Here is a 23,787-nt window from a genome sequence, read left to right as displayed (position 1 = left end):
CTCAAATTTTTTATTCGGAAAGTTTCAAAAGGATCTACAATTAGTGTAAATTTACACAAATAGCCTAACCTACGCTTTTCCAAATAGTTTGGTCATCGTTGTAAATTGCCCCAAAACCTCGATAAGCAAACAAAAACCCTAATACCTAAAGTTCACACTTCCGGATTGGGAAGCAGCGATTTGAAGTTCCTGGAGCTCAAAAATCGACAGGTGCTTGGCATCTTATTCTTAAATTCTCTCGTTGGTTTTTTTTTTTTCTCTTTCACCTATTGTTTTAATAAAGTTTCAATTTTTATTTTCTTTTCTTCTGTGCCAGAAATGAAACTTGCTCGTTTCGCGTTCCGATCCATTAACGCTAACTTATCACAAGAATCTTATCGATTCAGTATCACTAGAAGTCTCTCTACGAACCCATTTTCAGGTACTTTACTTTTTTTTTCCCAGTTTCATATTATTCTATTAGTACTGTTCTTTTTGGACTGCTTCAGAGCTTAACTTCGGAATTTTTTTTTTAAAATTAGGTAATGGAAATGAAAGCAGTCAAGGTAATAACGAGCCTGCTGATGAGTTTGAGCGTCGAATATTTGGAGGGGGTTACGGGAATAGTTCGGATTCTGGTTCTTTTTTCCGAAAGCTGGACAGACTGCAGAATGCTGGGAATATGCGCGGTGGGCCGGGTGGGAGAGGGGGTGTCTCATTGGATTTGGAAGATATGGGTGAGAGTGTAAACACTACGTTATCGGATGGAATGCAAGGCAAGTTGAGGGAGGCGGCTAGGCATTTTGAGTATGATTCGGAGGAAGTAGATAAAGACGATTATGCTTTTAGGCCTGATGTTAGTTTTAAGACCGGTATGACTTACGAACCTAAGGTATGCAAAGTGCAGTGCATGTGAGAATGTTGTCCGTCTCACCTGTTAATTGCTTGTTCTGAGTTATTATTGCTGTTTATTTGTGTTTCTTCCCATGAAAAACTCGTGTATGTAATTTACCACTTTAGTGGAGTCAATAGATCCGTGATGTTTAATGCAATTTGTTTACTGGGTAAAAAATAGTAAAAAATACACTTGCCAGATTGCTTTTCAGATGTTTAAGGAGGTTCTTGGCTTCCTGAATGCATGTTGTAAAAAAGCGAAGCAAAATCTTATCACTTATTTAGAATGAATGATGATTTCTGCAGTTTAGATGCAGATATAAGGCAATAAATGAAAGGAAATTAAGTAATCTTGGAGGTTTTTTATTTCTGGCAGTCGGGAAATATATAGAAAGCTCTTCCCATACTACATTGAACTTTTAGCTAGTATGCTTGAATTGTGTTTCTGATTTTTGGATGAAAAGAGAACTGAAAAGCTGTCAACATAAGGTTCAGTCCTTGTAAATGCTGAAGTGGAATGATATTGATTTTTCAGTATATTATCACATTGATTGGATTCAATGGAAAGATGGACTTGAGAATCTTGTGCATGAATGTTTTAACATTGGTGATGATTCCTTTATTTGTTTTGCCTTCTTCTGAATACCTTTTATTGTTTAATGTTTTGATCATTGGTATCAATGTTACCCAAGCATATCTAAACTTGCATGTGTCCAGGCTACAAGGTGAATGCATGAATCTATTATATAAAAGGATGCCAAACTCTTTGTAGGCAGTTATTTCATCATCATTTCTGCTAAATGGATTCCCTAATGCCAATTCTTTTGATTAACACTTTGAATGACAATATTTTTGTTTGTGTCCTCCGAAAAATAAACGAAGGCTTCAATACTTTTAAACTCTGCCGGTATTACTTCCGGTATTATGCCTTTTTTTTTGGGCCATGCTTGAGTAATATATGTCTTTCTGCAGGATCTTGATCTTACAAAGCCAGGAGTACGTAAAACCAGAAGGGTTGAATTTGAAGTATCTACAAAGAAGGTTCTAGAAGATGCTGATTTCAGGGTCAGTATATAATATACTCAACATATTTGATCGTCTATCTATGACCAGACCTTGCTCAAATGAAGGCTTTGTTCATATTTTGAACCTAATTGGCTTTTACTCACTGCCATGTCTAGCATGCTCATATCTGTAATCATTTTTATTTTTATGGTATCGATGCACCCTACCCAATCCCACCCCAAATTAAACGTTCCCCCAATATTTGAACCCTTAATCTATTGCTCACGCCAAGAGGCCCATCAACTGGGCTATCGTTTGGGGATTGCTCATATTTTTATTCTACTATCAAATGACTAGAATAATTTCTTTAATTGTATGTCAAATATTGCCTGTTTCTGCAATGTCTACTCTCTTAGGATCATAAACTACTCTCAATGTGGTGCAGAATGTCAAGTTTCTTACACAGTTTATAACAGAGGCAGGAATTATCATCAAGAGGAGCATGGTAATGTCGTTAAAATTCTTAGAAAAGACGAATTTATAAAAATTATGATTAGATGTTAATTTTTCTTATAAATATTATTTGTTGTTCACTGTGAAGTCTGGCATTAGTGCCAAAGCCCAGAGGAAGGTTGCTAGGGAGATCAAAACAGCTCGAGCATTTGGTCTAATGCCTTTCACGACTATGGGTACAAAATCATTTGCTTTTGGAAAAACGATGGAGAATCTTGACGAGGATTATCAATATCGGACATATGACAGACGGGAGCCTGGCGATTTTGACACAAAATAACCTTTTGGAGTGTAGAAGCTCGTCAGCTGCTTATGGCGGCAATACGAAACATGACCTTGTAGAGGGTGTATTAGCAGATAATTATCAATTCATATGTTTTTTTCCATTGGTATGTACATTTGCTTCTATAATAAGCACCAAGTATTAGCCTAGATTTTGAAGGCTGTGAGCAATTTTGATTAGTGATGAAACAACTGTGATCCGAAATACAATTATGGTGTAGAACTCAAGGTATTAGAAATTTTGATAAATTGATCCAAGGTTTGCATTTGTTTGTTGACATTAGCATACCCAATACAGTTGACGGTAGGTAGAAAAGATTGAACATTCATTGTGATTACAGCCAGAACCAAACTTAACGGCGAAATTATAATTCTTTGTCCTTGGGAAATTCAAGTTTGTCTATTTAATATGCATAACAAATCATATATTGCAGGAATTCTGAAGTGTGACTACAGCTTCAGGAAAAAGGGAGTTTTTTATAGCTCCAGTCCATTTGGCGAGTTCTGTGTTACTTAAAAGGATAAAGAATTGAAGTATATAATAAACAAAGAGAAAAAGGGTCACGAATGTTACAATACAAGCACAAGCCAAAGCCAAGGGAATTTTTCAGAGCGGAACTTGAATCCGTTAATGATTTGTATGGTTGATTGGGTTTTCCTAAGCTATACTTGTTATAATTTACAATTAAATTTTTTTAGTGTAAAAATGATGACAGAGTGGTAGGATCAGTTAGACTGGTGGATAACTTTTATTTAACTATAAATTATATTAAATAAGTTAGGGAGATTCATAGATCATTTTATTTACTAAAATAATAGTTACCCACGTACATTTTACTCAAATATGAGGGAACTTGAAAATTTTTATTTTATACTTTTTTAAGCAATACGTAATTTACAATTAATTGATAATACATGTGAGCAAAACCCAAAAATCTTTTTTTTTTTCCTTTTCTAAGCAATTAAACTAACCCCGATTGTGACTTCTACCATTTACACACGGTTTAACACCAGTTGAAATAAGGTGCAATATTATTATACTTTTGTTGATTTTGTTTTGTTTTGTAAATTAAATTATGGGAAACAAAATCACGCGCTGATCAGTGAGCACCAACTTCAATGTTTATATATATATATATACACACACACACATTTCACATGTGTCTTATCACCCTTGTTGAGTTTTGGGCTTCTTCAATCTTTCTTCTTCTTTCTCTTTCTCAACGAAGGAGCAAAACCAGTCACCTCTGTCATCATTGTCATCATCATCAGCTTTTTCAAATGAAAACAACATCCTCTTGTCTAACCATTATCATATTCACAATCATCACCATCATCTCATCACTACAAACATTTGTCAACAGCTTAGGCTCAGCCTCTACAGCTGCCATCATATACAAAACCAGCACAGTTTGCGGAATCATAGCTGGTGAATCCATTCAAAGAATCCAATGCTACCAAAACGGAAGCACAATTCCAGTTTTACCAAATGCATCTTTCCAGGCCATCTCTGGTGGCCAAAACTACTTTTGTGGCCTCAGGTCTGGTGGGTTCAGCTTGCATTGCTGGGATACGAATGATTTAACAAACTTTAGCTTTCAACCAAAACGTTTGCATTTCAGAAAAGCGGTTCAGTTAACAGACGTAAGCGTCGGCGGTGATCAGGTTTGCGCTAGAGAAGTCAACTCTGGTGTTGTCAAGTGCTGGCGAGGCACTAAAGTTAAAGACAAAGGGCAGCTATTTTCATTTTCTTCACCCGGGGAGGATTTGAAGTTTAGTACCATCACATCAGGAAGAGGATTCACATGTGGGATTTTGAGGAGTAATAGTGAAGTTTTTTGTTGGGGTGATAGCGGGATTGCAGATGAGATTCAAAGAGGGTTTAAGAACTTGTCAATGGTAAGTTTGGTTGCTGGAGAGTCTCATGCTTGTGGGTTGTCTAGGAATGGAGCTTTGGTTTGTAAAGGGAGTAATGATTCAGGCCAGCTGAATGTTCCTTTCAGTTCAGCTTTTGAGTTTTCGGGTGGTCTTGCATTGGGAGCGAACTTTACCTGTGCTATAAGGCAAAGAAGTGGGTTGGTTGCATGCTGGGGAGGAACAAACAGGTTTGAATTCGATAGTGATGTGATTCAAGATGTTTCATTTGAGTCCATTGTTGCTGGTTTAGATTTTGTATGTGGGTTAACGACAAGGAATTTGTCAATGATTTGCTGGGGACCTGGGTGGTCTAATAAGCCCCATTTAGAAAGAGGTCTTCCTCTTCCACTGGGACAAGTACTTCCGGGGCCTTGTGTTGAAAGTTCATGTATCACTTGTGGTGTGTATCCGAATTCTGAGTCCTTGTGTGTTGGCTCGGGGAATGTTTGCAATCCATGCCAGATTGAGCTCCCCCTTGCAGTGCCATTGCCACCGTTAAAAAGACCACCATCACCAGATCTACAGCCAACTTCTCCAAAAAAGGACGAGAAAAAGATTTCCTTGGCGTCTGTTGTTGTTGGGTCAGCTGGCTGTTTTGCTGGTATTTGTACTGTTGGCTATTGCTTTTGGGCTGGTTTCTTGCACAAGAGAATCAACTCTGTGCAACCATCAAGTGCCAACACAAGTTCTGATTCCAACGTGGATTCTGCTTCTATGGCTAATGATGGGTCCAATTTGCCACCTTTAAGGTCATTTTCCACTAGGCAGCAGAGCTCAAGAACATTTGGACGCCAGAGAAGTGGATCATCATCATTCTCTGTAAAGGCTGATAATTTTACATTATCAGAACTTGCTGCTGCTACAAACAACTTCTCACTGGAGAACAAGGTTGGTATTGGAAGTTTCGGGACGGTTTACAAAGGAAAGCTCATGGATGGTCGCGAAGTGGCTGTTAAGAGAGAAGAAAGTTGTCCAAAGACAAACAAGTTGCGGGAGAAAGAAAGTGCATTTGATTCTGAATTAGCATTGTTATCGCGGGTTCATCATAAGCATTTGGTTGGACTTGTGGGATTCTGCCAAGAAAAGGATGAAAGACTTTTAGTTTACGAGTACATGAGCAATGGGGCACTTCATGATCATCTGCATAACAAGAAAAATACCGAAAAGAACAGCAGCATTGTGAATTCATGGAAAATGAGGATCAGAATTGCTTTAGATGCGGCTAGAGGGATTGATTATCTTCATAATTATGCAGTGCCTTCAATAATTCATAGAGACATAAAGTCCTCAAACATACTTTTGGATGTAAACTGGACTGCCAGAGTATCGGATTTTGGATTATCACTGTTGGGGTCAGAATGTGATCAAGAGTTTATCTCAACCAAGGCAGTTGGAACAGTTGGATACATTGATCCTGAGTACTATGTGATGAATGTATTAACAGCAAAAACTGATATCTACGGCTTAGGGGTTGTGTTACTGGAACTTTTGACAGGAAAGAAAGCTGTGTTTAAAAATGAAGACGGTTCAGGACCACTGGATGTGGTGGAGTTTGCAGTGTCACAAATATTAGCGGGGCAGCTACATTGTGTCTTGGATAAAAGGGTAGGGCCACCGGAGCTTAACGAAGCCGAGGCAGTGGAGCTTCTGGCCACCACCGCAATTCATTGTGTTAACTTGGAGGGCAAGGAAAGGCCTAATATCACTGACATTGTTGCTAATTTGGAGAGGGCACTAGCTATTTGTCAGGACTGTAGTTGTACCGATAGTTTCTCTACAACTACTTTCTCAAGTCGCTATTGATTGAAATGTCTATTTTTTCACTGGAAATCTAATGTAATTTTTTCTTTCTTTAACATGTTATTTATTATTATTACTATTTTCTTTCAATACCCATAAATACCACGACCTTGCCATGTGAGATAGAAACAAGAATTCTCCTTTCAAATAAAAATTAACAATGGCCGAGCAAAAGAAATTAATTAATCAAAAAATGATAAAAAGATAAAATCATGAAAAAATCTCTATCCACTGGGGGGAAGACTCTGAGGGGTAAAATTATGTTTGCCCTAAACAATGGAATAAAGCCAAATTCCGATGGAATTCTCAGCTAAACGATTAGTTTTGATCCTCTCATTTCAAAATCAATACCATATGTTATTATATACTTTAATCCAACATCATTTGTTCAAATTCAGCCTGTTCAAAAGATGTCCTCCATGGTAAATAATTTTCGGTTCTAAGAACATGGACGCAAAAGAATTAGGCAGGTTCCAAGCAAAATCATTATAGCCATAACTTGCGATCCAAATCATGTTCAAGCATATCAAGCAGCAAAATTTTCAATGGCACAACCTGTCCCTTCATTATTACACCAAATGGATAAAGATCTTTCCTGGGAATTCTCAAATCGATCCTGCTTTTCGCAGTACTAAGTTTCACGTGTCTTCGCATAAAAGTAGAAAAAGCGCGGGTCAGCTCTTTCTGCTTTGCCACAGGCCGTGAAGTGCGATTTTAATATTGCTCTTTACCTCTGATTATTTAATGAAGAATTGCATGTGGGCATTCTAAGGCACAAAATAAACCAGTCTAATAAAAAAATCGGAAGTCCAATTATTGACTTTTGGCATTGACATTATTAGCTGTTACTCATATTCTTCCATTTTTTTTTATCACCTCGCTACACATTGTTCGTTTTAAGGGAAATGGAGAACATAATTCATTTTCAAATGTAACAATAAAATACTCGCGAGATGGGCTCGGTTAGACTTTGCCTACAAATGTATACACCCGTGATGCCACAAGAATAGATGAGCAACGGCAATGGTATCCATAAACCCGCTTAATTTAATCGTTGCGAATGAAATGAAGATTTTTAATTCTTGGAGGTTGTGTTGAATGCGAATATAAGATGATAATTGTTGTTGGTGCAGTGGTGATACATTTGTATAATTGTGTTGTTACTTTTTGTTTGGGAGAAATACGTCGACAAGACCAGGCATGGTGAGCAGATATCTGATGGCAGAGTTCTGCGAATCGGTATGTCCCGTAAAAGCCTGGTGCGCGGGGGAACAGGAGCAGAAATAGCCTGCTCATCCACGAGCACGTCATCCGCGAGGCCAATTTCCTGTAAGAGGCATAAGGCCATTCCGGCTCGAGGTCGAGAGGCGAGGAGACCCGGTCGACGGCAGTTGGCAAGACAGGCTCCCCAGCCCGAGAATCTAGGCACGACAGCCACGCTTTCCCCAGAACCGTGGCGTAACACGCAAGATCTCACAGAACCACGACAGCCACGCTTTCCCCAGAACCGTGGCGTAACACGCAAGATCTCACAGAACCACGACAGCCACGCTTTCCCCAGAACCGTGGCGTAACACGCAAGATCTCACAGAACCACGACAGCCACGCTTTCTCCAGAACCGTGGCGTAACACGCAAGATCCCGCGTTTGCCCATAACGCAGCAGTCAGAGTCCCATACCGTCTCGAAAAAAGCGGAAGACTGGGATTCAGGGGAGGCCTATAAAAAGGTAGCCAACGAAGGTAAGAGGGTTGGCATTTTTGAGATTAAAAAAGAAATTCAAAAGAAGAGAAAACTACGAAAAAGCCATAAGATCTGTGGCGAGCGTTCCCCGAACCTTCATATCTGACTTGAGCGTCGGAGGGTTTGCGCCGGGAAAAACAATCGGCGTACTCTGACTTGTCTGTGTGCGCAGGAACCTCTGGAGAAGAAGCCTCACGAGAAGACCTTCTGGTCGTGAAGAAGTTGATCGGGCAGAAATCCTGGTCGTAGAACGAGGAGAACCGGAATCCCGCATCAACATTTTGGCGCCGTCTGTGGGGAAAGAGCAAAAAGCTTCTGTTGATAGCAAGGAGAGGGGTGAAGCAAGTGAAAAGCGATGGAGACAGGAGGAAGTAGTGCACAAGGGGGTGATAGGAGGCTTAACGATTCCGTGACGCTGAGGGAGATAGTCAGTGAGGCACGGGAAAAAGTCATGTTCGACCGGATGGAACGGATGGAAAAGCAGATGGAAACCTTGACAACCATCCTGCATGAGCTGCGGAGCGAGCGAGGGGTAACCCAAGAGGGAAGGGTGAGAGGCGGTGGAGTGGCACCAGGTCCCGATAGTGCGGAGAGAAGTCAAACCACCGGGAGATTTGGTGATGAGAGGGGTAACGTACCTCTGCGGGGAGAATTTCATAGGGAAAGAGAGCAGTCCCCGGCAAGACAGACTGGTGACGAGGACGACGGGGTGGTGAATGCAGAGGAAACAGAGTTGAGGCAACACGTGCATGATGTAGGGCAAGAGCGGGATCAAGTTGCAGCACGTGACCCTGGTCGTGCAGTGCAGCTGGAGGAGGAAGTGCGCAGACTAGCGCAGATAATTGACGACATGCAAGGAAGGAACAGAGCCCCTGGTTGGAGGATAATGCTGGACGGAGAATCACCGCTCGCAGCAGAGGTCACGAGGGCAGTTATTCCGAGAGATTTCCGCCTCCCAGACCTCAGATACTCGGGAAGAACTGATCCGCTGGTGCACATAGAGCGCTTCAACGACATAACCGGGGTACATGGATTATCTCAATCCCAAAGGTGTAGGGTGTTCCCACTCTCCCTTGAGGGACGTGCACGAGAATGGTACAGGAAACTTCCTCGGGGCAGCATTAAAACCTTCGAGCAGATGTGCCAGGAATTCGCGGAGCAGTTCAGTGGGGCAATGGCACCGGAAGATGACATGATGGAGCTGAAAAGCATGAAACAGGGGGAGCAAGAAACCCTTCGGGAATTCATCAAGAGGTTTCATCGGGCTGTCCTCGACTTGGGAGCCTTCAACCACCCCCAGGCGTTAAGGGGATTGAAGGAAGGGGTGAAGATAGGAAGGCTGTGGTACAATTTGAGAAGCCCAGCGATTCAAACGTATGCAACCGCATACGAACAGGCTAAGAGAGACATCGAGATTGAAGAGGAGAAGGCTGCACGGATTAAGACAGACCAGTTAGAAGGGTTGGGGAGGAAAGAGAAGAAAGCATTACCGGGGAATGGGCCGATCAGGAGGAGGGACCACCAGGCCTCCGGAGGTGGAGCAGGAGGTCGGGTAACTGCTTGCCAGCCTCATCAAAGGCCGTCACAGTATCAGCGCAGCAGGGCGCAACCTCCTCGTTCCCCAGCTAGGGAGCCTTGGAGAAGGCATGATTCGGCATCTGGTGGTCTTCCCCGCGATAGCAGAGCGAGCAGACCAGAAGTACTTCCACCGCCCCCAACTCAGAGCGGGGCAAACAAAGAAAGAGCAGTGCACCTGATCGACCAGAACCCGAACTATGGGCGGTACACTTCCTTGAAGATGTCCCTGGATGAGGTGTACGAGGCCATAAAGGATCGAGGGCTGCTGCACCTCCCTACACCAATAACAAAGCTACCCAACAGGAGGGATAGAGGACGTTATTGTAAGTTCCATGGCACTCATGGCCATACCACAGCAGAGTGTAGAGACCTCAAGACCCAGGTCGAAGATTTGGTGAGAAATCGGTACCTGGACGAGTTTATAGATGGGACCTTCCCGATGGTGGCCACAACAGGTGAAGGGGAGCAGAGTGGTAGAAACTTGAGGCGCGAGCAGCCCGCAGTAAGGATGATAGCTGGGGGCCCGACATTGGCCGGAGATTCCAACAGATCGAGAAAAAATTATGCTAGGTACGCCATGACCAGTAAATAGGTACTCTTCAGCACCCCAGCAGCCAAACGAGCAAGGGTCAGGCAAGTGCCGATCATGTGGACGGATGAGGATGAGGAAGGAATTTTATACCCCCACGAGGATGCTTTAGTCATCAAGGCTACTGTCGCTAGCAAGAAGTTTGATCGGATACTGATTGATACGGGGAGCTCAGTTGATGTGTTATTTAAGTCAACCCTGGAAGAGATGAGAATAGCCGACCGGAAGTTGGAATACACCAATACCTCCTTGAAGGGGTTCGGAGGAGGGAAGCTGGTCCCTCTGGGCGTGGTCGAGCTGCCTATCACAATTGGGAGCTCCCCAACAGAAAGAACAATGATACTGGACTTTGTCGTAGTTGATGAAGAAAGTCCTTACCAGATGATCTTAGGTCGGTCATTTTTAAGGATGAGCAAAGCGGTGTTGTCCAACCATTATCTGGCTCTGAAGTACCGGGTGAATGAGGTAGTAGGAGTGGTACGAGGAGACCAGAGGATCACAAGAAGCTGCTACTCCTCGGCAGCAAGGGAAGCACTGCAGATAACATCCCTCGATACCCGAGTGGAAAATAAGAAGGGCCGACAAGAACCTGTAGAGGATCTGGAAACAGTAAGCCTGAGATCAGAGAACCCGGGAAAGACGATCAGAATCGGGTCGAGACTTAAGGGAGAGCAAAAGCGGGAGTTGGTGAGATGCTTACAGGCTCATGCTGATGTATTCGCTTGGACACATGAAGACATGCCAGGGATTGACCCTGAAGTAGCATGTCATAAGCTGGCAATAAAGAAAGGTGCCCGGGCAGTAAGGCAGAAGAGGAGGTGCTTCAACCAGGAGAGGTATGAGGCTATAAATGGCGAGGTGGAGAAGCTCTTGACAGCAGGGTTCATTCGGGAAGTCAGTTACCCTGAGTGGATATCGAATGTGGTGCTGGTAAAGAAGGCAAACGGCAAGTGGAAGATGTGTGTGGATTTCACAGACCTCAATAAGGCGTGCCCAAAAGACAGCTTCCCTTTACCAAAGATCAATCAGCTAGTAGATTCAACGGCTGGACATGGTCTGCTTAGCTTCATGGACGCGTTCTCGGGATACAACCAGATCCCCATGTACGAGCAGGATGAGGAGAGCACGGCTTTCATCACTAACTAAGGTTTGTTCTGTTACAGGGTAATGCCGTTCGGTCTCAAAAATACTGGGGCCACCTATCAAAGGTTGGTGAACAAAGTCTTTAAGCTGTTGATTGGGAAAACCATGGAGGTGTACGTGGATGACATGATCACCAAGTCCAAAATCCCGAAGGAACATGTCAGACACCTCGAGGAGACATTCGAGCTTTTGAGGAAGTATAAGATGAAGCTCAACCCGGAGAAGTGTGCTTTTGGGGTCGAGTCGGGGAAATTCCTTGGGTTCATGGTGAGCCATAGGGGGATTGAAGCAAATCCCGAGAAAATCCAGGCGATTGTGCAAATGACGTCTCCTCGTAACCTGAAGGAGATGCAGAGCCTCACGGGGAGGTTGGCGGCGTTGAGCAGATTCATATCCAAGGCTACGGATAAGTGTCAGCCATTCTTTCAAGTGATAAGGAGGGGAAAGAAAACAGAATGGACCCCAGAATGCGAGGAAGCCTTCCGGAACTTGAAGCAATACTTGCAGCAAGCTCCGCTGCTGTCCACACCAAGGGATGGGGACAAGTTATATCTGTATTTGGCGATATCGGATCGGGCCGCCAGTTCTGTTCTGGTGAGAGAGGAAGAAGGAGTTCAGTATCCGATATACTACACCAGCAAGGCCCTGCTCGACGCTGAGACCAGATACCCGCCGTTGGAGAAATGGGCACTTGCCCTTGTGGTTGCTGGGCGGAAGTTGAGGCCATATTTTCAAGCATTCCCGGTCTCGGTAATAACAAACCAGCCATTGCGTCAGACTCTGCACAAGCCAGATGCCTCTGGTCGGCTCGTCAAGTGGGCTGTAGAGCTGAGCGAGTTCGACATAGACTATAAACCCCGCGCAGCGACAAAAGCCCAGGCAATGGCCGATTTCGTAGCTGAATTCACAGAGCCCGAAGTATGCTTAGATCAACAAGATGCGGTTATAGGCAATGACGAAACTCAAGTATGGCAGGTGTCTGTGGATGGGTCATCAGGGGAGCGGGGTTCAGGAGCAGGGATTGTCTTGGAAGGCCCCGAGGGGGAGGAGATCTCTTATGCTGTAAAGTTGGAATTTGCAGCCACGAATAACCAAGCAGAGTATGAAACCTTGATAGCAGGTCTGGAATTGGCTAAGGCCGTGAAAGCAGACAGAGTTAAGATCAGAACTGATTCCCAGCTGGTTGCGAATCATGTCAGTGAAAGATTCCAACCAAGAGAGGAGAAGATGGAGTAGTACCTGAAGATAGTCAGGCAGATGATGGGGAAGTTCGAAACCGTGGAGGTGATACAAATCCCCAGGGAGCAGAATAGTCGAGCAGACATTTTGACTAGGATGGCAGCAGTAGCCGACCCAAAAATGCCAAAGTCGGTCCCTCTGGAGGTGAAGTCCAGCCCAAGTATCGATCAGAATTTGGGGGTGTTGCGGATAGAACAAAAACGCTCGTGGAGGGACCCGATAGTTTCGTACCTTAGAGACGAGGTATTACCACCAGATAAGCTGCAAGCTCGCAAGACTAGAGCCCAGGCCTCGAGATACACGATGATTGATGGGGTACTGTATCGGCGAGGATATACACTACCGTTCCTTCGGTGTCTGGATGAGGACAACGCGGATTACGTATTGAGAGAAGTACATGAAGGAATTTGCGGAAATCATTCTGGCGGGAGATCCCTGGCCCACAAAGTTCTAAGGCATGGATATTTCTGGCCGACAATGCACCAGGATGCGCAAGAGAAGACCAGGAGTTGTGTAAGCTGCCAGAGTTTTGTAAATTTCTCTAACCAACCACCAGAGAAGCTCACCTCCATGACCTCCCCCTGGCTATTTGCTCAATGGGGAATTGATCTGATCGGCCCATTGCCAAAGGCACGAGGAGCTGCAACACATGCAATAGTTGCTATAGATTACTTCACGAAGTGGATAGAGGTAGAAGCCCTTAGCAGGATCACAGAGAAGAAAACAACAGACTTCGTGTGGAGAAACCTGGTCTGTCGATACGGGATCCCTTATGCCTTGGTAACGGATAACGGCAGGCAGTTCGATAATCACAGCTTCAGGGAGTTCTGCCAGAACCTCGGGATAGAGCTGAAGTATTGCTCACCTGCTCACCCTCAATCGAATGGACAAGTAGAAGCAGCCAACAAGACCATCAAGAGACTTTTGAAAACCAGGCTTGGAGCAAAAAAGGGTGCGTGGGTTGACGAGCTGTCAGGTGTGCTATGGGCATACAGAACAACCCACAAGACCGCAACTGGGGAGACACCGTTCGCTTTGGCTTTCGGACATGAAGCGGTCGTGCCGGCTGAGATAGGGACGACCACACACAGGACAGGTCATTTCAATGAGCAGGAGAACGACGAGCAGATGTGTTTGAATCTTGATCTGCTAACGGAAAGGAGGGAGCAAGCAGCCGAGCGATCAGTCATTTACCAACAGAGGGTTGCTCGGTATTATAACCAGAAGGTGAACATACGGCAATTCGGGGTCGGAGACTGGGTACTGAGAAGAGTGAATCAGAGCACCAAAGATTCGACTCAAGGAGTGCTGGAACCGAATTGGGAAGGGCCATATAGAGTCAAGCAGATAGCGGGACCCGGAGCTTACAAGCTGGTTCGCACGGACGGCCATGAGGTGAAACGCCCATGGAACGCAGCACACCTCCGAAAATACTTCCAGTGAGACTTGTTGACATTTGAAAGCTATTTTTGCTCATGCTCATTATCGTTTATCTTTCACGCTTTATGTCCAAACAATTTCATGTAAGCCGAATCCGGCCATTAATAGAACGTCGAGGAATTTCTTTCGCTCGAAACCGAGGAAGTTATCCAAGGCATGCAAAGGCTCATCAAGTCTCAAAGCCTGTCTTATGGCGAGACAGAAGCCAAGCATGCCAGGATCTGCTCGGCCACGAGAAGGCGAGCAGAATCCCAATCCTCGAAGAATCCAAGGCATGCAAAGGCTCATCAAGTCTCAAAGCCTGTCTTATGGCGAGACAGAAGCCAAGCATGCCAGGATCTGCTCGGCCACGAGAAGGCTAGCAGAATCCCAAGCTTTGAAGAAATTATCCAAGGCATGCAAAGGCTTATCAAGTCTCAAAGCCTGTCTTATGGCGAGACAGAAGCCAAGCATGCCAGGATCTGCTCGGCCACGAGAAGGCTAGCAGAATCCCAAGCTTTGAAGAAATTATCCAAGGCATGCAAAGACTCATCAAGTCTCAAAGCCTGTCTTATGGCGAGACAGAAGCCAAGCATGCCAGGATCTGCTCGGCCACGAGAAGGCTAGCAGAATCCCAAGCTTTGAAGAAATTATCCAAGGCATGCAAAGGCTCATCAAGTCTCAAAGCCTGTCTTATGGCGAGACAGAAGCCAAGCATGCCAGGATCTGCTCGGCCACGAGAAGGCTAGCAGAATCCCAAGCTTTGAAGAAATTATCCAAGGCATGCAAAGGCTCATCAAGTCTCAAAGCTTGTCTTATGGCGAGACAGAAGCCAAGCATGCCAGGATCTGCTCGGCCACGAGGAGGCGAGCAGAATCCCAAGCTTTGAAGAAATTATCCAAGGCATGCAAAGGCTCACCCAGTCTCAAAGCCTGTCTTATGGCGAGACAGAAGCCAAGCACGCCAGGATCTGCTCGGCCACGAGAAGGCGAGCAGAATCCCAATCCTCGAAGAATTCGAGGCATGCAAAGGCTCTACAAAGTCTCAAAGCCTGTTTGAGGGCGTGGCAGAAGCCAAGCGTGCCAGGATCTGCTCGACCGCGCGAAGGCGAGCCGAATCCCAGGCATTAAAGAATCCCCAAAGGCTTGGGGCAAAACCATGAGCCAAGCCAGAACCTGCTCGTCCAGACAAAGACAAGCAGATTCTCAACCGAAAATTAATTCACACTTACAACACAAGAAAGTAATCAAAAACCACTTTTATTAATTTGTTAATAACTAACAGAGGGGATAATCTTCATGAGCATTGTTCATTACAATACAAGAGATATATCAAGAGGATGGTGGATCAGTAAGCCCGCCAGCATCGGTTGGCTGAACCTCCACAGGTGCAGGAGGGGTATCACCAGTTGCGTCTGGGGGGGTGCTCGCCTCGCCGACATCAGCAGGGACTGCACGAGGAGGAGAGTCGTCCTCCTCGACCACGATCGGCTCTACCCCGTCGGCATCTTCCTTGGCCGCCTCCTCGTCCATATGTTGAGCAACACCAGCTGCAAGGTCGTCCATCTTCAGATCAGGGTGTTGCTTCCCAAGGACGGCCATGATGCAACGATAGGAATGCCGAAGTCCCTGGTCGTACTGGTGGTCAGCCTCCCTCTCCAAGTTCTCGACCTGAGCTCGGTGGGAGTCGCGGAGGGATTCGAGCTGAGCCTCATACGTAGCCTTCTGCCTTTGCAGATCCTCCTTGACCTTGGTAAGCTCCTCCTCGAGGGAAATGGCTTTTGCTTGAGCAAGTGATTCTTGCTCTATCAGCTTCAGATTCTCGAGATTCAGCTCCCCTGCTTTCTTCTCGGCAACGTCAGCTCTGGTCGTCGCCGATTGAATATCCTCCTTCATCTTCCGGTCGTAGCGGCCAACCTTAGCCTTGTAATAGGTGGTCATGCAGCTGAGGTGGAAAGCGCTATGCTGCATGGCCCCCACCAGCTCACCCAAGGTGCGGCCATCAAAGTCCTCCAGGTCCTTCTTGCTCACGAGTTTAGTTAACTCATTCAGGTACGGGACCAGGTGTTCAGCTCGGCTGTCAGGAAAGCGAGATCGAGGCCCGACAGGAGGAGAAGAGGAAGCAGGACATGTGGCTGCTCCACTAGCTTCCCCGACTTTTACAGGAGCAGGAGGTAAAATCTTCAAGGGTGGGACCTGCTGCACGATGTTGGCCCGCTTTGCAGCAGGGGCATCCTTACTCTGGTCCCTCTTCGTGGTTGGAGGTCGGGAACGTTTTCAGGTCAGAGCCCCAATCACTGCGTCCTCCATCCTATGGCCAGGAAGTATCAAGCGAGACTCGAGCAAGTTGTATGTAGTTAACAATTCTCGGCTCGAGCAGGAATTGGCTAGTACAGCCTCGACCCGTTTGAGCTGGTCAGGTTCAAGCGGGAAGTGGACACCCCAAGAAACTACAACACAAACAGACACTTGGTTAGAGACAAGCCAATAAAGCAAGAACAATTATGGATGCAAGACATCTAGAGCGAGCAGGCAACCTGGGACCGTGAAACGGGGTGGGACGCGACAATCCTTCCCGTCTATTTGTGCAACTTGACCCCAAGGACCCCCAGCAAAAAAGAATTTCCTCTTCCAAGCCCCACCACCACCGGTCGGAAGATCGGTTATGGGTTTCCGGCTCTTGGTGCTAGATTGGAAGTAGTACCAGCCGGCATCTTTGGGGCTGCTCTTTAGCTGGTACAGGTGCTTCACCTCATCAACCGTGGGCTCGCTTTGGCAACATCTGTCCCACAAGATGAACAGACCAGAGAGCACTCTCCACCCGTTGGGATTCAGCTGACCAGGAGCTAGATTTAGCCCGTTAAGTATCCGGGCAAAGTAGGGTTGCAAGGGACACCTCAGCCCGTACTTAAAGCTCTCTAGAAACAGGGTAACGTATCCCCTAGGAGGCCGGTTGGGAGCATCCTTCTTTCCTGGGACCTTGAGAGGTATCTCACCAGGAATGCTATACCTAAGCCGGAGGTCATTGAGCTCATCAAACAAGGTCGTGCACGTCATGTAATCAATGGCATAATCGCACGACAAGGCTCTGCCTCCTACTGTACCCCGTTCTTCTGGTCGTGATGTTCCAGATGGAGACACCTCACCAGAGTCACCTTCCCCATTCTCACTTAAGGTGTCCTCAGAGTCAGAAGGTCCCTCCTCGCCATTGCTTCCGCTCGTGGAAGTTGTTTGGGGGGACATCCTCCTAGCACTAGTCCCGACTCTAAATCGGATGGGTTCTAAGGGGATCCCGGGGTCAAAAGCAGGATCAGTGAGCAGACCGGGCAGGAAACTTAGTTCGTCGTCATCAATCTCAACGACTTTCTCCTTACCCTTCGACATTCCCTAAGCTCTAACCACAACACCACCAACTACTACCCAAACAGAAGAGAAGAGAAATTATCTATAACTATCCGAGACCAAGGAGATAGAAGAAATACCTGAAGTAATGGTTCAGTCGGTGAAAGTCAGAGATGGAGGCCTTTTATGCCGGAACTTCTTTGCCGGAGAGACAGAGACGGAGACGGAGTGAATGATGAATATGCCGTTCGAGAGGATTTGGTTTTCCTAATGAGGGCGGACTCTTGGGTTGGCAGCATTTAACGGCGCCGAATCCCGAGGGTCTCATAACCGTCGGTTTGAAATTCAAATGGAGGGGGGGATTTCTGCCACGTCACCTCGTCCGCAATTAAATGCGACATGACTCTGGGCAGCCTTTTCCAATCCCACGCGAGCGAGTACTAACGAGTTTCTACTGCTGATCCACTACATTACCCAACACCAGAAACTGGGGGACCGGTGTTTGGGAGAAATACGTCGACGAGACCAGGCATGGTGAGCAGATATCTGATGGCAGAGTTCTGCGAACCGGTATGTCCCGTAAAAGCCTGGTGCGCGGGGGAACAGGAGCAGAAATAGCCTGCTCATCCACGAGCACGTCATCCGCGAGGCCAATTTCCTGTAAGAGGCATAAGGCCATTCCGGCTCGAGGTCGAGAGGCGAGGAGACCCGGTCGACGGCAGTTGGCAAGACAGGCTCCCCAGCCCGAGAATCTAGGCACGACAGCCACGCTTTCCCCAGAACCGTGGCGTAACACGCAAGATCTCACAGAACCACGACAGCCACGCTTTCCCCAGAACCGTGGCGTAACACGCAAGATCTCACAGAACCACGACAGCCACGCTTTCCCCAGAACCGTGGCGTAACACGCAAGATCCCGCGTTTGCCCATAACGCAGCAGTCAGAGTCCCATACCGTCTCGAAAAAAGCGGAAGACTGGGATTCAGGGGAGGCCTATAAAAAGGTAGCCAACGAAGGTAAGAGGGTTGACATTTTTGAGATTAAAAAAGAAATTCAAAAGAAGAGAAAACTACGAAAAAGCCATAAGATCTGTGGCGAGCGTTCCCCGAACCTTCATATCTGACTTGAGCGTCGGAGGGTTTGCGCCGGGAAAAACAACCGGCGTACTCTGACTTGTCTGTGTGCGCAGGAACCTCTGGAGAAGAAGCCTCACGAGAAGACCTTCTGGTCGTGAAGAAGTTGATCGAGCAGAAATCCTGGTCGTAGAACGAGGAGAACCGGAATCCCGCATCAACACTTTTATATATCAATTTTTGTTTTTTGTTTTTAATTGAAAGTACTTTTGTAGTTTGACAGACTTGTGTATTTTATACTTAAATATAAGAATTGATGTTGGACCTGTATTTTTTTTTAGATTGATGTTAAAATTTTAATTTTCTATTTACGACGATTAAATTTAGAATTAAACATTTTATGTGAAATTTTAGATTATTGTTATAAATTTACATACTGATTTATATAATTTAAATTTTTAGGTTTTATTAAAAGTATTTTTTGACATTTTATGATTTTAAATGTGGGAACCTACATAAAATTTGTCGGGTTCTATTGCGGATTTAGTAATTATCAAAATCCATAACGGGCAAGTTTTCTTAAAAAAGAAATTAAAGCTCACAGCGGGTTGTTGATGAATTTGATAATTTAAATTTTGGACAGGTGCAGATTTGGTAATGACAAACCCGCAGGGCGCAGTGCCCATTGCTATATTTAGAATGGACACAAATCCTTTTTTGCTAATGTTTTTCATTTATATTGGTCAATAAATTATACTAATGGACTTTATTAGTTTATTTATTGAGATTTATAATTTTACATCATGGTGAAATCAGTATTGCAGAAAGAGTAACGGAGGAGTCGCATGACCATGGTTATCCAAATTAAAAGTGAGTATCTGTGTTCATTCTTAAAAAAGTCATAGGTCTACTATCGATCTGAAGGTGTTTAATGTTTACTTATTCATGTTAAGAGTTTATTTAGTTGTCAACATATCAAGCTACATTGCTAATGCGAACAAAGACATCTTAAAAAAACAAAGAGGTCAACTTAAAAGGATAAAATCAATGTATAACAAAAATTATATTGGTATACTCCTGTACAATTAATTTTCTAGAATGTCTAACATAATTGTAACCCATTGCTAATGTCAACGGCTATACAGTAGTTCGCTCAATAATTGGAACCCACTGCTAATGTCACCAGCTGGCACTCCTTTCTTTGATCAGAATAAAATAACTACTTGAATTCAAATTTAGAAATGAGGTATCGAAATTAGGAATCCTCTATGTCTTGATGTTGGGTTCAGTTATTCCATGTGAGCCAACTACCCATGCTGGGAAGATGAGCGACTTTTAAGGGGAATAAAACTATTTGTCTCATGAGGGGTATTAAAGAAAATAATGGACACTACGGGAGGGGGGGGGGGGGGAATAAAAAAAGAAAATTAATCTTCCATTGAGGGGGGGGAGGGAACATTTATGTTATTTCATCTTTTTTTTTTGTGTTATTTGGCTTGAGTTATTTCCCTTCCAGTCAACTATTTCATGTACTCCTAATCTATCTTAAGCATTGGAGGGTTCTCGCCGGAACCCCCACGGGCGAGTCCTGACCGGTTTCTATGGTTTTCAGGTTGCACACTTGAAGTTCATATCAATATTCAAGCTTGGTTCGTATTAATTTTCCACCCGAAACAATTTCAGCTGTTGAGGTCATTTTTCGGCATCAACACTTGATATATACAGCATTCGTATAGACAAACTTGGAAATGCTCTTCATTTAGAAATTTTAATATGCACTGCTTTGAGGTTGCAAGTTTGCCTTATATTCAAATTAAATGCAGTAAGGCAATACTGCCAGTCGGTTGGGTTTATTTGTAACATATAATCAGAATAGTAAAATCAAGGATATAAAAAACCATTCATGCGATCAGTCAAATTGAAATCTCATAAGAAGCCTGGTATGCCTGTATTGGGCTCCCTTTCCATTATGTAATGGAACTGCTCTGATCCCACTTTTCAATTCTGAAACTGGCAAACATGTTTGGCCTGCAAAGTCATTTTTTTTGGCCTGGTCATAATCGAAGACTTCAATGCGAAGCACTGCCAGTTCAGGAACGGCAAGAGGGAAAGTAAACTCCTCATTCCACACCGGTGCCCATTGATCCACAACTACTCGTGATTTTTCCCTTTTATCTCTATCGGCTGGTACTCCGGCAATTCCAAGCTGCGTACATGTAAATTAGTCAATTAGCCCCCGATATGGAAACAATGCAGACATAGTGGCCCCATAATCAATTCAGCATATTACTTTTATAAAGAAATCTGGTGGAGAACACTGATCAAAAGCTGTGCGGCCAAAATCTAAATGCCAGCCTTCACCCTGGTAGATTTTAACCTGTAACAGGGAAGTGAAGTTGAAGATTCAGCGGTATTAGAAAATAATAATAATAATAAAAGACAAAGAAGAAATAAAGTAAGGATGCTTAAGAGTACTGCCTATTTTCATCTACCTTCAAATGTGTTTGAACGTGCGAAGGTTCATTGGGATAAAAAACATCACTCTGTAGACCATCTTTTAGTAGAAACTCGGGTTTTTTCACATAACCGCAGCCACCATTGGCTCTAAACATTCCTTGCATAATCCAAAGGTACTTTCCAGTTCCCTATCAATAAACAAAGAGCCATATATTTTAGGAAACCTGTGTGATTTGGATTAAAAATTATTGCTTTCATGTCTTGACTAATCATCTAATAACTGGCATCTTGTTTACGGGCAATGTGTTAAAGCAACCAAAAATGTTTTCAAAAACAGAACCCTCTTTGTACACTGATCAGTAGTCTAACCTGCATATTAAATGCGACCATTTGAGCTCCATACCCCCACCCAACATGGGGATCGTAGTTAGTTGATAGGATGCGTGTCCCCTTAGGATATATCCTCAACAAATTCCTCTGAGTGAATCTGAAGAGGAAAAAAAAAAAAAAAGAATTCAATAATTTTGATTGTTAATACCGTAAAACACAATGTAGATGGTTCATTATAGTATGAAAACATGTTTGGTGTAATTGACATTTCTTATGCCCTGCAAACATTTCTGCGCCTGCAGAGCATAAAATTTTTATCGGCTCATCACGCAAGAGGCGGAAAAAGTTAGTGAAGTTTCATCTCTTGGAAAAATATTCATTCGAGAAAACTCTGAAAATTAATTACATTTATATATACCTGACAATTTCAGATCCGTGTATATTTATAGCATTTTCAAGCTGTTGCTCACTCATGCTAAGACGTTTAGCTTTGCTCTGATCACTGCCAAGCACCTTTGCTAGTCCATCTTTCAGCTTCGTTGCATGAATGGCAATCAAGTTCGTATACTCAGGAACAGCGTTCTCCTCATCTTCTTCTTCAATCAATTCTCCTTCATCTACCTGGCCCTGCTGCTCAGACAAGAAAGGTTTAACTAAATAGGCTAGACAATGATTGTTTCATTAAGTAATTGAAGCAAGAAAATTTAATTTGCATGCACCTCATCGATTGTATCAGATCCAGTCCTGGAATATAACCTCTCAGTCTGAGCAACTTCTTTCTTTGATGAAGTTTTCAACATTTGCGCGTTCCCTTTTCCCTTTGAATCCTGAGTTTGAAGGTACTCTTTTGGGGGTTTGGTTGAAATCAGAATCTTTCTCTTCAATGAATTTGGTGAAGGAAATTCCTCTAGATTTTCTGATTCAGGGCGATATAGCATAGTTCCAAATGTTTTTGTCACCATCTACAAACAAATAAAACGTCCAGTCAAGAGAGGTTGTACATGTTAAAGAAAGGCAACAGAATTTCATGATACTAGTTATGTGCTCACCTTGGCCACTTTATCCTGAAGGTTTGGAGGTAAATGGTCTTCAAAAGTTATAACAACAGGATATTCAGAAGCATCAAACGCATTGTCCCTAATTGCGTGCAAGCATTTGTTGAGATCTACCGGAGCAGTCAGTGTCCTACAATTGTTTGTAAAATTTTATCACTTCCAAGCACTATTATTTGCATCAAGGTAATTGATGGAGCCAGCGAGTCAATTCCAATTATTAAGATAGCTTTGCAAGAGAAGTAAATCTGGTTTAGTCATTAAATAAACTATTAAGAGGAAAACAAATTAATGTCTATACCCTCCATGGCAAACTTCTACATCATTTTTCTCCGAATTTGGCCACAAATCCAGTTCAATTACTCTGACTCCCCTCCTCAGAGCCTTTATAATTGGTTTACTGCTGCTGTCGCTGCTGAGTTGATTTCCAGTTAAGTATGAGTTATGGCCTGTGTATAAGAAATAATGTGCCAACGGAGAATCCATATCGTGGTGCACCTAGGCATGAGTTATAAATAAAAAAATAATGTACAATCACTATCATTTTGAAAAATAATCAGAAAAAAGAAAAAGTTGAATAGATATGTGACTACCTTATTAGGGATTGGAAGATTATGGTCACCATAGAGATATCGAAAGAAGGCATCGAAATGGAGTCCTTTTCGCTGGAAGATGTTGAGGTGCTTGAGACTATTGAAGATTTCTTGTGCATCTTCTTTCTTGGCAGTCTCCTCTTTTTGATAGTCAATCATAAACTTCAGCAAGTTGTCAACACTCATGGTGCCATTTTCTGAGAACTGATCAAAGAGTTGCTTGATTTCTTCTGGAGGTTCTGCCACCCTGAGCTTGAATATTCTCTTGAAGAAGAAGCAGATTTGGAAAGCCTGCTTCGACATTGTTACACAGAGAACCTAGCTCGCAGATGCTGTTGTTTCTTTTCTTTGTAATTAACTAGTTGTACATGAAGAGATGCATATGAAAGGTATTTATTCAGCACATCAATGTCAAAGAATGGCGTCTCCTCAAGGTGAGAATTTGTGCTCAAACATTCACCACAAGGAAGCTGGAAAGTATACATCCCAAGCCTTGTTTGCGGTAGTAATTCCATCTTTTTCGCAAACATTTTCTTAGTAAAGAGGAAAGAGATTGCTTCCCTTTGTTTTGAACTGTGAAGGATTCTTTATGGCAGCAAATGTGGGCTAAGAATATCTATTGCGAATAGCCAAGCTGTAAAATGCAGTCATCCATTGTTTTCTAGCCTCATATTCTCTTCACTTTTTGTATTCGCAGCCATACAGGGAGACTTTCATTTATTTTTCAGAATCTTTCATCTGATGATGCATTATTGTTTCTTGTATTTTTCCACTTCATATTACTAAGTGCTTTCAAATTGTTTAACATGATTCTATGTCAAATCTGTATCATTGTGGCAGG

The 23,787-nt window shown here is 43.9% G+C and overlaps 4 protein-coding genes across 6 annotated transcripts; 2 read left to right on the top strand and 2 right to left on the bottom strand.

The window, feature by feature from the left end:
* The first annotated feature begins 43 nt into the window (after positions 1–43).
* Positions 44–3,285, top strand: LOC102625013 (uncharacterized). Of its 2 annotated transcripts, none has more exons than XM_052432084.1 (6): positions 44–210; positions 317–421; positions 522–871; positions 1,846–1,938; positions 2,324–2,383; positions 3,108–3,285. In XM_052432084.1, the coding sequence occupies exons 2-6, from the start codon at positions 319–321 to the stop codon at positions 3,114–3,116; spliced, it is 615 nt and encodes a 204-aa protein (XP_052288044.1). In that variant the 5' UTR covers positions 44–210; positions 317–318; the 3' UTR covers positions 3,117–3,285. The 2 variants fall into 2 exon arrangements, with proteins under 2 accessions (XP_052288044.1, XP_006488537.2); XM_006488474.4 differs by lacking the exon at positions 3,108–3,285 and adding an exon at positions 2,480–2,941.
* Positions 3,286–3,862: 577 nt separating this feature from the next.
* On the top strand, positions 3,863–6,434 carry LOC102623379 (putative serine/threonine-protein kinase-like protein CCR3). Its single transcript, XM_006488626.3, has one exon. It carries the CDS (start codon positions 3,955–3,957, stop codon positions 6,391–6,393), a length of 2,439 nt encoding a protein of 812 aa, XP_006488689.2. The 5' UTR covers positions 3,863–3,954; the 3' UTR covers positions 6,394–6,434.
* Positions 6,435–16,197: 9,763 nt separating this feature from the next.
* LOC102620567 (uncharacterized) lies at positions 16,198–17,483 on the bottom strand. The gene is made up of 2 exons (XM_052432821.1): positions 16,637–17,483; positions 16,198–16,549 (listed from the first exon to the last, which is right to left on the bottom strand). Exons 1-2 carry the CDS (start codon positions 17,481–17,483, stop codon positions 16,377–16,379), a joined length of 1,020 nt encoding a protein of 339 aa, XP_052288781.1. The 3' UTR covers positions 16,198–16,376.
* Positions 17,484–20,253: 2,770 nt separating this feature from the next.
* On the bottom strand, positions 20,254–23,496 carry LOC102624539 (phosphoinositide phospholipase C 2-like). 2 transcript variants are annotated; one of them, XM_006488472.4, is made up of 9 exons: positions 22,947–23,496; positions 22,655–22,851; positions 22,351–22,486; positions 22,021–22,263; positions 21,720–21,931; positions 21,341–21,458; positions 21,007–21,159; positions 20,805–20,891; positions 20,254–20,720 (listed from the first exon to the last, which is right to left on the bottom strand). In XM_006488472.4, exons 1-9 carry the CDS (start codon positions 23,247–23,249, stop codon positions 20,424–20,426), a joined length of 1,746 nt encoding a protein of 581 aa, XP_006488535.2. In that variant the 5' UTR covers positions 23,250–23,496; the 3' UTR covers positions 20,254–20,423. The 2 variants fall into 2 exon arrangements, with proteins under 2 accessions (XP_006488535.2, XP_006488536.2); XM_006488473.4 differs by having other exon boundaries at positions 21,720–21,928.
* Between the last annotated feature and the right edge of the window lie 291 nt (positions 23,497–23,787).

This window comes from Citrus sinensis, chromosome 8, assembly GCF_022201045.2.
Source record: "Citrus sinensis cultivar Valencia sweet orange chromosome 8, DVS_A1.0, whole genome shotgun sequence".
NCBI classification, from domain to species: Eukaryota; Viridiplantae; Streptophyta; class Magnoliopsida; order Sapindales; family Rutaceae; genus Citrus; species Citrus sinensis.
This window is presented reverse-complemented; position numbering and strand designations above follow the sequence as displayed.